The sequence below is a fragment of the Carassius gibelio genome, chromosome B23 (genome assembly GCF_023724105.1).
Source record: "Carassius gibelio isolate Cgi1373 ecotype wild population from Czech Republic chromosome B23, carGib1.2-hapl.c, whole genome shotgun sequence".
Classification (NCBI taxonomy): Eukaryota; Metazoa; Chordata; class Actinopteri; order Cypriniformes; family Cyprinidae; genus Carassius; species Carassius gibelio.
Genome location: NC_068418.1, coordinates 22,418,019 through 22,430,030, shown reverse-complemented (window position 1 = coordinate 22,430,030; position 12,012 = coordinate 22,418,019). Strand labels below are relative to the sequence as shown.

The window sequence follows — 12,012 nt, the reverse complement described above, 5'->3', positions numbered from 1 at the left end:
ATTCAGATGCAACCCCCTTTGTAATCACTAATATTTTTTTATAAGTAACTGTAATTTAATTACACATTACCTCTCAGTATTTTGTCATTAAATTATGTAATTCAGTTACATACTTTCCAACACTGGAAATGAATCGACTGGTAGCCAATACTAGCCCTGGAATTGGCCTGAAGTAAGTTTAGCAAGTTATTATAACTAAATATAGTGTAAAATTGAGTGAGAAATATTAGCTTTCCTTCACAGAGCCAGTTCAATGACAAGAATCCGCGTCACTGTTGTTTTTTGAGCCAGTAGCTCCCTCTAGTGCTCATAGTGAGGAATTACTTTTGTCGGAAAGTTTTAGGATGCACTAGGACAAGTTTTCAATCTTTTAATTGTTAGGCGTAAAGACTCAGTTTATATATTTTACAGTGTTGTTTGTATTACCTATTACACTACATTGTTATGTTTGTGTTTGATAATATGTGGCTGTTTGCACCAGAACCACGTTTTAGAAGCATATTTTCTTAAAGCTGTGATCCGTAATTTTTTTGTGTGTTCAAAATCTACAAAAAAAATTATAGAATAAGCCGAACTGATTCAAATTATTTACGATCCCCAAACTGACTCAAATGATTCGCGAACCCGCTACGAACTCACGAACTGATTCACGTGATTTGTGATCCCGCTTTGGAGTCGAGTGGTTATGACGCAATAGCCTATTTTTACAAAAACTGTTTCTACGGGGCCATAATGTAACATAGAAGGTAAGCGCTTTCTACATAGTCGTGTATCTTTAGAAATAAATAATGGACAAATCTTTAAACGCTTCAGATATAAAGTTATTCGCTGTCAAAGTGACGCCAAAATGAACGGGAGGTCATTGGGATGCTAACGCAAGTGAAGTTCTGCTACAAGATGGCGGCCCGAAATGACTCAAATGATTCGCTAACCCGCTCCGAACTCTCGAATTGATTCAAATGATCCGCGAAGCCGCTCCGAACTCTCGAACTGATTCAATTGATACGCGAACGCGCTCCCAAACTGACTCAAATGATTCGCGATCCCGCTTCGAACCAGGGGGCAAGGAACTCGACCGGAAGTTGAAGCCGGGTGGGGGCTGCCATGATGTGCCATCTTTTAGCAGAACTTCACTTGCGTTAGCATTCCCATTGACTCCCATTCATTTTGGCGTCACTTTGACAGCGAATAACTTTACATCTGAGGCGTTTAAAGACTCAGTTTGTCCATTATTTATTTCTAAAGATACACGACAATGTATAAAGGGCTCCATTACCTTCTATGTTACATTATGGCCCCGTATAAACAGTTTTTGTAAAAAAAAAATAGGCTAACGATTGCGTCATAACCACTCATCTCTCTGTCATTACCGTACAGACAGGAGGAGAAGCTCGCAGGCAATTAACTTAATATGGCGTACTGGCGTTACATTTTAAAATACTATACAAAATAATTAATCAGAATACTTACTCCTGCTCACTCACGACAAAGAACTCCCCGCTCAAGCTCGCAGTCTCTGCAAGATTAACGATGGCAGTTTGCACGCACAGCCAGAAGATTTAAATCTGTCAGACAGGTTGCTGACGTCGTCAAGCTTCGTTTGAGTCTGCGCGTCAGAAACGGAAGTGATAAAAAAAAGGCTAAAAATGGGCTTCACTTGTCTCAATTGAGTTCCAATGGGGTCGCTGTGTCCATTTCTTTTACTGTCTATGCTCCGAACTCCCAAACTGACTCAAATGAGTCGCCACCTCCATAACTGATTCAAATGATTCGCGATCCCGCTACGATCTCCCGAACTGATTCAAATAGTTTGCGATCCCCAAACTGACTCAAATGATTTGCGAACCCGCTTTGAACTCCCGCTGTTCCATTTGTTTAGGCCATGGACCAAAAATTTCATTCAAATATTCACTTAATCTTTCATTTTTGGCCACTTTTTTGCTATAGTTGATACAGGCTTTATAATTTCTTCGACAAAAAACGTTCATATCACAACCCTTACAAAAATAAACCATGGTTTTATCATAGTAAAACTGCTTAGTTTCCTTTTGCATGATTTCTGAATGCTTGAGACTATAAAATAAATTAGAGTCATAATAAAGTTATAGCCACAGGTAAATGTCAAGAGCTACAATTGTGATTTGTAAATAATACAATTTATTCATTTAGTTTTTTATATGATTAAAGTTATTTTTTCACCCCTATAGTAGTTTTTTTTTTTTCCATCATCATATTTGAGAAAGCGGGGCACAACAATAAATCCTGCTTATGGGAACCCTTAAGGTGTTGTTATACAAGTCTCTGGGAATGTGTGCTCTACTGCACACACACACACACACTGAAGCACACGTGGTGTTTTCAGCTCTTCACTATATTGATGCATGATGTACAGTATGCTCCACATATGCACGTCAGTGCGCTATGAGAGGATTTCACCATTTCATTTGATAAAACTATCGTCATTAATTCGTATTGTATACACAGACTGACAGAAACGGCAATGTCTTTATGACAACCTGTCAAAATAAAATTTCGGTATAACTTGAAGAAATTCAAAAAGAAATATAATAGTATTGCACAGTAGAGTATGCTATACTTCAAGTATTAGCATACTTGATATGGTATACTTCCTATTATCTAATAATAATAGTTAATTAAAACACACAGAAACTCTTGTTACATCCCACCAAAATAAAAGTTTGGTCTAACTCAAAGAAATTATGTAAGAAATTGCTTAGTAAAATATACTTAAAAAAAGATATACTAAAACATTATTTTAAAGGAATATCACACAAGTTTTCATAGAAGTTTTAAGCTTGCCAAAACAATAACACTATTTTTCAAAAACAATTTCTAAAAGTACATTTGTATTTGTGCCTATAATGTTTATTTATTTATTATTATTGTCAGCTAATAAAACCTATGCTTCAGGGATCATATTCATATAACATCTAAGGCTAAATGTAGTCTTGACTGGTTGAGTTAGATGGTGATTAACACTAAACAGTAGAAAATCAGTTGAGTCTCCCCAGCTGGAAATGTCATTGACTGTTGAAATCTTGTGTTTCTTATAATAAATTGGCATATTGATAACAATGAACCTTTTATAATGCTCTTAATGACATGTCGATGCATACTGTGTGCATTAGTGTGTGTGGTGGTGCTTATGGGGTATGGTCACTTATTCCTTATATGTTAAGACATTGATTGCATGAGATTAAGTTTGTAAATGGCATCCTGTGTCCTTTTGTAGTGTGCACATATATTTATCATCAAACTGTGATAACTGTGACTAAATTCAGTATATATACGTCTGCCATGTGTTGCCACCCCTCAAAAATTCCTGCCCCCTTCTCGCCACCACATCAATATTTTTCTAGATCCGCCAATGCACCCGCAAATTATTGGATGAATAAAAAAACTTTAAAAAAAATCATATTAAATAAAATATTGTCTTAACTAAATGTTTTTCCTACTCACTATAGTACTGTATTACTATTTTTTAATTATTACTTCATGGTTTCATTTACATTTTGTTTATGCAAACTTCTCCATACATCACCTTATTTCTGCACCATATAATATGTATACTGTATACAAAGGCACTATTCATTTTAACCTTTATTTTCAACAATGCATTTTAATGTTTATCTATCTATCTATCTATCTATCTATCTATCTATCTATCTATCTATCTATCTATCTATCTATCTATCTATCTATCTATCTATCTATCCATCTATCTCAGAGGTCACTAAAAAGTCACATCAAACTCAATGAATACTGAAAGATGTCTTTTATTTTGAAAGACATTTAAGGAACACTCCCTCACATGGAAAGAAAAAAAAAAGAAGGTGTTTTTGGTTCTTAGCAGATTTCAAAATTAAGTTAACAAATGACAATGAACAAATTAAGACAACAAAGCAAAAAAACAAAAAAATCACAACCGTGAAGTGAAATGACACTATTATAGACCATATTATATATATATAAAACAAATGCAAGCTCAATAAATATGACAAACACAAAAAGCCTAATAAGTAAACATATAATACACCATATTTACTTTGGGCAGGGTGTTTTTTTTTTTTTTTTTAAAAAGGGAGTTCAGAAATACTTGGTTTAGTAAAGAACCAGGCAGTTTCAGTTCAACCTTTTGAAAAATACCAAAAAAATAAAAAAAACAACAACAACAAAAAACAAATCATCATTACATAAGTTAATGTTTGAAAACTAACATGAGCTTCAACTTAAACCAAACACCCTATTCAGCATCAGATGATCTCTAATAAGTGCTCATCTAGTGTCAGGCGACGCTTCCTGATCCTCAAACAATATAACCAAAATATATATTTTTTTCAGTCGGTTTGCCTTTAATACCACATCTGCTGAAGCATTTCAGATATTATTTATTTATGAATCCAACTTCTCACACAACACAATACACAGGAAGCGGTTTGATGTGCTCATGTATAACTTCTATAAGCCACGATTTAACGACAACCCAAAGATTTAATAGTATAAGCAGTTGCAAGACAGAAGTACTCCTGTCATATTAACATAACACTGATGCTAAAGTAATGCGTAACATGCCGTAGTGGCTACTCAAGTTATCTGAAGTCAAACAGTGATTTGGTTTAGGTCGAGATCTTTAACCCACTCTCATTCATAAACACACACACACACACAGTCACATACAGTAGTGCAGTTAACATGAACCACTTGCGTCCTCTTTGTCAGAACAGAAATACTCTTAGAAAGCAAACAGGGCGATTAAGGAATCCCAGATGTGGCGTTTTATTCTCATTTCCATCACGTGACCCGTTGAAACCTCAGACGTCCCACAGTAAGGGCTTCGGTCACACTCGGTCTTTGATCATTTTGTATATTAAGTAATTGTTCTGATAATAACGCTGTCTCACCGAAAGCTTTGACCTCTTTAGAAATGAGTTGTATTTTACAAAGTGCAAGGAGTTAATGAGTCTGCGGACGTCCCTCCCGCAGGGAAACGACAGGAAAGCTACACGTCGAGGAATCCATCCGAGCGGGAGAGGGAGCGAGAGGGCAGCCGGAGAGCTCACTGGGAAGAGTGCATTTGTGTCCCGCGGAATTCAGTCAGAAAGATGCTACACTTCTCTAAGAAGGAAGAGGATGACAAGAGTTAGAAACTTTTTTTTCGCAACACAAAAATGTTTAAATGTCAATCCAATTCCATCTGAGAGCAGGAGGAAGTGTTGAAAAAGAGGCTAAATAAAAAGGTTATATTTATGTACTGTGTAATTAATAAATTATATACAAGTATAAATATATACACATACTTTTTTTAATATATATACACATGTGTGTACATAATTATACACTGTACATACACAGTTTAGAAATTTTATTTTTAATGCAGTTAATCACGATTTATCGTTTTGAAGCCCTATAATAAATTATAACAATGAAATCTAATGGGTAATTCTTTTCAACTGTAAAAAAAGAAAAAAAACACTACAGCCTCTAATACAAGTAATTAAGTAATAAAAAGATAACTTAAAAAGCATCCTCGCACCAAAATATCAATTTATCCATCTATGGTATTTTTCATAACTATTTTTCTTTACATTGATAACTTACCAATATAATTTTACTCTATAAGATTAATAACTGTGTGGTCTATTTAAAAAAATAATAACAGAACAATTTAATATTATATTTTAAAATGTCACATTTTTTAAATAAATAAAATAAATAAATAAATGTTATATATATATATATTATATATATATATATATATATATATATATATATATATATAAAATAATACAATTGTTATATATTACATTATACAATCATCCATTTTGTACATTTTCTTTTTTCTATTTTCTGTAATACTATTTTAGAACAATCTATTGCATAAAAAGAGCAACATTTATTGAACAAATTTAATATTTGTTCAATTTGTTTGAGTAGCTCTGAAAAATTGCCAATGTTATAATAAGATGTAGTAAAATTACATATTTAAAATAATTATTTCTTTTTCTCCCTATTTCTTAGTTACTGTACATAATAAGAAAAAAACAAGTTACCAATATATCATAAATAGCTTAAGAAATGTTCTGCATATAATTTTAAATTTCTGCAAAATTTCTGTAAAGTAACAATATCCAAGTACACATAGTCACAGGCATGACACTTACGAGGCTGTGAGCGTCGAGTTGAGCACCAGTGTGGTGCGTATCCTGTAGAGTTGGGCCAGTGTGAGTTTTTTGTGCTGCTGGGGTCTGTTACAGCGGCCCGTTCCCTCCAGGCCACTAGGGGGCGAGAGCTCCCCGTCTGACGCACTGCAAGGAATCTGGTTGCTACCAGCCTCATGTGCAATTCTGGCTCGTCTCAATGTGTCCAAAAGCATGCTCGAGGGCAAGCTGCATGTGAGACTGTGGCTTTGGTCTGTCGGGAGACACTCGCCCGACTCAGCAGGGTTGAGCTCCGTCAGGCTCCTGCTGAGAGGTGCTTCTAAATATTGAACCCTCTGTTCCCATGTGTGCTGACTTCCTGTGCACTCTGTGGTGACACCAGGGTTACTGTTATCATGGTGAACTGTGGACAGCAGGTTGTCTTCAGAATGGGATTTGTTGGCGAGTCTCTCTAAAAACTGCAGGCGACATTGGACGGGCGGCCGGCGCTTGGGCTTTAGCGAAAGCGCCACAGAGTTCTGAGATCCAACGGAGATTTTGTCTTCCTGATCGTCTTCCTCTTCTGCGTTTTCTTGCTCTTCATCTTCATCAGCCGTCGTCTCCTTGTCATCCTCGGAGTCGTCTTCTTCTATAGGGGCCACTCGTCTCTGGGTTTCCATTATGGACTCTGGTGAGAGTGTCCCATAAGCGCTGTCCATGGACATGGAACGGCACTGTGGGTCCAGGTCTGAGCCCTCCTGACTGTCCGGATGGGGCTCAAAGTCCCGCTGTGGGACGTCAGAGTCAGTGAGCTGGGACAGACTGACATCCTGGTCTGAATGCCCAGCTAGGTCAGACTGAAGAGGAGAAGGATCCAGAGACGATCCAGACTCATCCATATCCATCACTGACAGGGTTTCTGTGGAGCCATCTGATTGGCTAAGACAAAGAAACAATAATGTGAATTTATTATAAAACAAAATGGAAATAAAAAAAATGCATTAATTTGGAAAATTAAAACAGAGAAAATAATTTAATAAAATATATAAAATAATAATAATAATATTGTAGAGTTTTAAATTATAATATGTTTTTATTTTTTATTTATTTATTTAATGAAATACAATTTTATATTTATATTTTATAACGGTCAGTTACGCAACTTTGATATTCACTTTGTTTAATTGGATTGTTCCAAAGCAGGTTCACAGAATTATTTGAAATTCTTAATATAATATAATATAATATAATATAATATAATATAATATAATATAATATAATATAATATAATATAATATAATATAATATAATATAATATAAGACCATAAAATCTTAAATGAATAACATAAAATAATAATAATAATAATAAAATAAAATGAATTACATAAAAAATAAAAAATAAAAAAAATAAAAAAAAATACAAATAATAATAATAATAATAATAATAATAATAATAATAATAATAATAATAAAACAAAGTACCTGTTGCTTTGATCTTTGTGTATAAATTGAGGTGAACTAGTTGTGGAGTTACAGCTGTCCTCATCTTCCTCCTGATCTTCCTGTAGTTTTTTCTTCAGACAAGCCTTCTGTCTGCGAGCTTCCTCTGACCGCAACCGCTGCAGCTGATTCTACAATGCATTTACAAGTGAGCTCAATCAGAACACTTCTCTACTGAGAGGACACTTCAAATGACTTCAAATATCAGAAAGGTCAAACAGAGGTCGTTATTGCTAATAATGGACCAGTATGATTTTACCTGGACATTGCAAATTGCATCAGTCCAACTTCGGCCCTGGGTGGCGCTGTTGGCCTGGAAAGAGTAGGCAGCCACAGCGCTCTTGAACTCATTGAGGTAGATGAGGACAAACGAGCCTAAGACAAGAAAAGGAAATAAATCCTAACTATTATTTCACAATACAATCATACACTCTTCGGTTCACCTCCTTTGTCCTATTAAATGTATGATGTGGTTAAATGTTTAACCCTCACCTGTGTCTTTGAGTTCTCTGCACACCACATTCTGCAGGAGGAGAGGCTGTCGGATCACTTTCACCTTCTCCAAACGCTTCACTGGTTTAGTGATCAGCAGCAGGTCCGTGAAAAGGAAGCAGTAAACATCCATCTACACAAGAGAAAACAGATACATGTAAAAACATGACATGACAAACTACAATACTCAATACTTGAGGAATCTTGGGATATTTCAACCAAAACAAAAAATCCTGTCATTTACTCGCCAAACATCATTTAAAACCTGTATGCACTTGTTTCTTCTGCTGAACATGAAGGAAGATATTTTAAAGAACCACTACCATCATCTTCCAATGCTTTTTTTCTCCTTGCAATTAAAGTCAATGGGAACCGACATGGTTTATCTACCAACATTCTTCAAAATATCTTTTTTTTTTGTCTGATGAAAGTCAGTCTCACAGGTTTGAATGATTTCACTTTTAGGTGGACTGTCCCTTGAAGGACAGTGACTCCCATCAATGATTTGAAAACAGCTACATTGCCAATGTTTCCAAATGCATCTGAAATCTGAACGAACCCTGCCGTCTTTGCCCTCTTTCATGCGGAGCGCCCCCTCCAGGTGCAGTTGCCTGGTCGCTTCTGGCGAAGTGTCAATCATGGGTGCCGTCAGGTCAATTCGGTTGAACTCCCTCAGAGCCTGTAGACATACAGCAAGAGTTAAACAAATAAATGAACCCCAAGCCACATAAATCATAGCCTGCTTAAACCAAACCAAATTATCTACAGTGAAACCATGCATTTCAATGAAGTCCTTACTACTTTACTGTTATGATATGTCTTTTTTTTTTAAATGCCGATGCTAGATAATGGATTATTTGTACTGTACGCAGTTCTTACCCTCTCCACCTCCTCACTAGCTCCCTCCACAGCCTCGTACGACTCCACTCGAGCCGAAATGGCAGCCAGTTTCTCTTGCTCCTGTTTCTGACGCATCTGAGAGTCTACACTGTTAATGAAGCCCTCCACACACTTCACCTGTAAACATACGCAAACATTTAGCACATTTGATGAACGCACTGAGAAACGATAACTGTGCCTCTGAGAGTTAAAGCCTGTGCAGTGTCTGACCATGTTGTTGAGCGCTTCTTTGGTGGTTTGGTCATCGGTTTTCTTCAGGATGGTCTTCAGGAGCAGAGGGTATTTGGTTAGTCTCTGGTGCGGTTTGGCTAGCATGTCCGCTAGCTTCAGACGGTTGCACTGTTTATTCGTTTCGGCCCACTGTTAGGATAAAAGATTCAACGATTACAAACTAAGTCAAAAGGGAGATTTCTTTTATCTCTCGTTTTACTGTTTTGTTAGGATTTGGTACTTGTTTACTGTATTATCTGTTCAGGAGCAAACTCCTCACCGTGCTGTAGATCCTGAAGATTTCGTTGTCTCTCAGCAGTGAACGCATGTACTCCATACAGCTCTCCTCCTCCATACAGTACCGCATATACGGCTGGAACCGGGCTGCAAACTATCCACACAAACAAGACACTTTTAACCTCTCGACCAGCAGATAAACAGTTTTACAACCAGCCTGCATCTATTTCACTTACTTATCTAAACTATACGTCTATCCAAAGTGTTTGAAAACATGTGGTCGTGCACATGAAAGACTCAGTATCTTGAGATATTTGTAATGGAAGACGAGACAGAAATACAGAAGAAGAACATGCGTAGTCTGCTGATTAACTCGTGTGAAACTCACCGTACTGAACCCTTGCTCCAGGTCCGCGGGGTCGATCAAGCTCCGTGTTCTTCGGGCTTTCTCCAGCACCGGAAACATGGCTTGAACCCACAGCGTGGAGTGCAGACGCACAATGTCGTGGATGTTGCTGAAGAGCCGAGCGGGCTCCACCTCGAGCAGGAGACTGTTGTCCTGAAGATTCAGCAGGCCGCACAGGAACAGCTGCACAAACGACACAGTTTGATGAGGGACTGTTATTCAGAAAGAGCAACTTTAATTTAATGTCTTTGAATCTTCTGAAACCGAAAAATGTTCTGATGAACAGCAATTTAAATGTGTCTTACATCAGTGATGACCCTGAGTTTCTTGATGTACGTAGCCTCGGTTTGGATCAGTTCCCATATCGCCTCTTGCTGTTGAAACTGACGTCGATTTAGACTCTGAGAGAAAAAAAAAAGCAGAAAATACTCCGATAAATATCCATTATCAGTGACTCTACGATTCAAAACATATTAAAATACAATGCTTAATGGGTCAACTGAGGGTAACTGGTCATGTGTACATGTGTTTGCTCCAATGATCAATAGATGAAAATGGTTATATATATTCCCAAGGGGTTATGTGACGTCCCAGGACAGAAGATCAGTCAGTGTGTCGGTACCTCAGGGTCATCCAGCAGTTGCCTCCAGCTGTCCTCGAGCGTTAAGTTGGGCTCCTCCTCTTCCTCCTCCCAGGAATCCTGGTGGAAGGCGAGTTGAGAAGGAACCTTGGGCAGACCGAACTGTGTGTACGCCTGCAGCTTCGTATGAAGCAGCTCCACGCGGTCCACCTCCTAACACAGACATTAAGAGAATAGAGAACATTTACATCATCTAGGATCCACATTGACTTTAAAACAAATAAATCAAAGGAATATAATAAGTATATAATAATAGTATAAAGTCCCTCTTTAAAACATTACCCCTTTCCATTTAAAATAAATTATACTTTATATCATTTTACGCAGTTAATACATAATATAATTTCTTAAATTAAGAAATACATCTTTTTGTAAGAGATTAACATTTATATTAAGCAAGAATTCATTAAATTGAGCAGTAAAGACAATATTACCTAGAGTAACAGATGCTGAAAATTCAGTTTTATCACAGGAATAAATTATAATTTACATTTATTTGAAGTCGTACTAATATTTGACGGTGTTAGTTTATTTTCTGGTTTTTTTATCAAATAAATGCAGCCTTGAGCAGTGAGCATGAGAGAAAACATTTAAAAATCTTACCAACTTCACAATTTTAAATGGTAGTGTACTAAATAAATACCAAATTCATAATATTAGAAGACTTTCAAAGAACACTAAGGGTATCATCATAGTACATGTCCAAAAATCAAAGCATCATCATGGTAATTATTCCCAAAATGCCATTATAGTTTTTGTTAATGACAGAACCCTTTTAAATCAACAAAACAACTATAAAGAGTCCCTAACATGAACAAAGTTTGCAATTGATCAAAATCACCGCACATTTCACATCCGCAGACCACCGAAAACTGGCAGACAACTGAGACGCTGCATGTCTGTTCCAATGAAACACCCCCGACAGGGTTTATGACACCTAACAAACACCCCTTTCACTAAACGCCACCTTCTCTGTGACCTCACAATTAAAGCCCATCCATTCATGTCAGGGACCCTCTCTGACAGCCCATGTGCCACTGGGGCCATTGTCCTGTAATGGGACGGCCGGTGTACTTATGACAACGAGTATTTAGCATCGAGTGCTTCCAAACAATAGAGGCCAGACACAGATGGACTATAGGCTGCCTGTCATGGCTGCTGGAGAACGAGGTTTGGCCCTGGTTAACCCTTCTTTTGTGAAAAAGAGTCCCCGTGGGACACAAGAGCACCCCTTGTCTGTCTTGTTTGGGGGTTTCATGGCTTAATGTGAAAGGGAGGGATGGAAGTGTTGAATGACAGTGACAGCTTCCGTCTCTATTATTAGTCATGCATCTGGTGTAAATGCAGGCCGAAACTTTCCAAGGGTTTTTTTTTTTAGGCTCATGGGATTTTGTTTGTTGTATTGTTTTAGTCACCTACTGAAGGAATAATTCACCAAAAAATGAACATTTGCTCAAAATTTACTTGCC

The 12,012-nt window shown here is 37.0% G+C and overlaps 1 protein-coding gene across 5 annotated transcripts in view; it reads right to left on the bottom strand.

The window, feature by feature from the left end:
* Nucleotides 1-3,781: 3,781 nt before the first annotated feature.
* plekhg5b (pleckstrin homology domain containing, family G (with RhoGef domain) member 5b) overlaps nt 3,782-12,012 on the bottom strand; it is a 66,487-nt gene continuing 58,256 nt past the window's right edge. For 3 of the 5 annotated variants that reach the window (XM_052594533.1, XM_052594531.1, XM_052594535.1), the window contains 12 exons: nt 10,526-10,696; nt 10,209-10,304; nt 9,886-10,086; nt 9,541-9,651; nt 9,261-9,410; nt 9,030-9,167; nt 8,710-8,829; nt 8,151-8,283; nt 7,918-8,033; nt 7,641-7,789; nt 6,183-7,097; nt 3,782-5,136 (listed from right to left, as the gene is read on the bottom strand). In XM_052594533.1, coding sequence (XP_052450493.1) covers nt 5,127-5,136; nt 6,183-7,097; nt 7,641-7,789; nt 7,918-8,033; nt 8,151-8,283; nt 8,710-8,829; nt 9,030-9,167; nt 9,261-9,410; nt 9,541-9,651; nt 9,886-10,086; nt 10,209-10,304; nt 10,526-10,696 — 2,310 coding nt within the window. In that variant the 3' untranslated portion in view covers nt 3,782-5,126. Of the gene's footprint in view, nt 5,137-6,178; nt 7,098-7,640; nt 7,790-7,917; nt 8,034-8,150; nt 8,284-8,709; nt 8,830-9,029; nt 9,168-9,260; nt 9,411-9,540; nt 9,652-9,885; nt 10,087-10,208; nt 10,305-10,525; nt 10,697-12,012 lie in introns of those variants that run through there. The other 2 variants (XM_052594534.1, XM_052594532.1) reach the window with 1 other exon arrangement.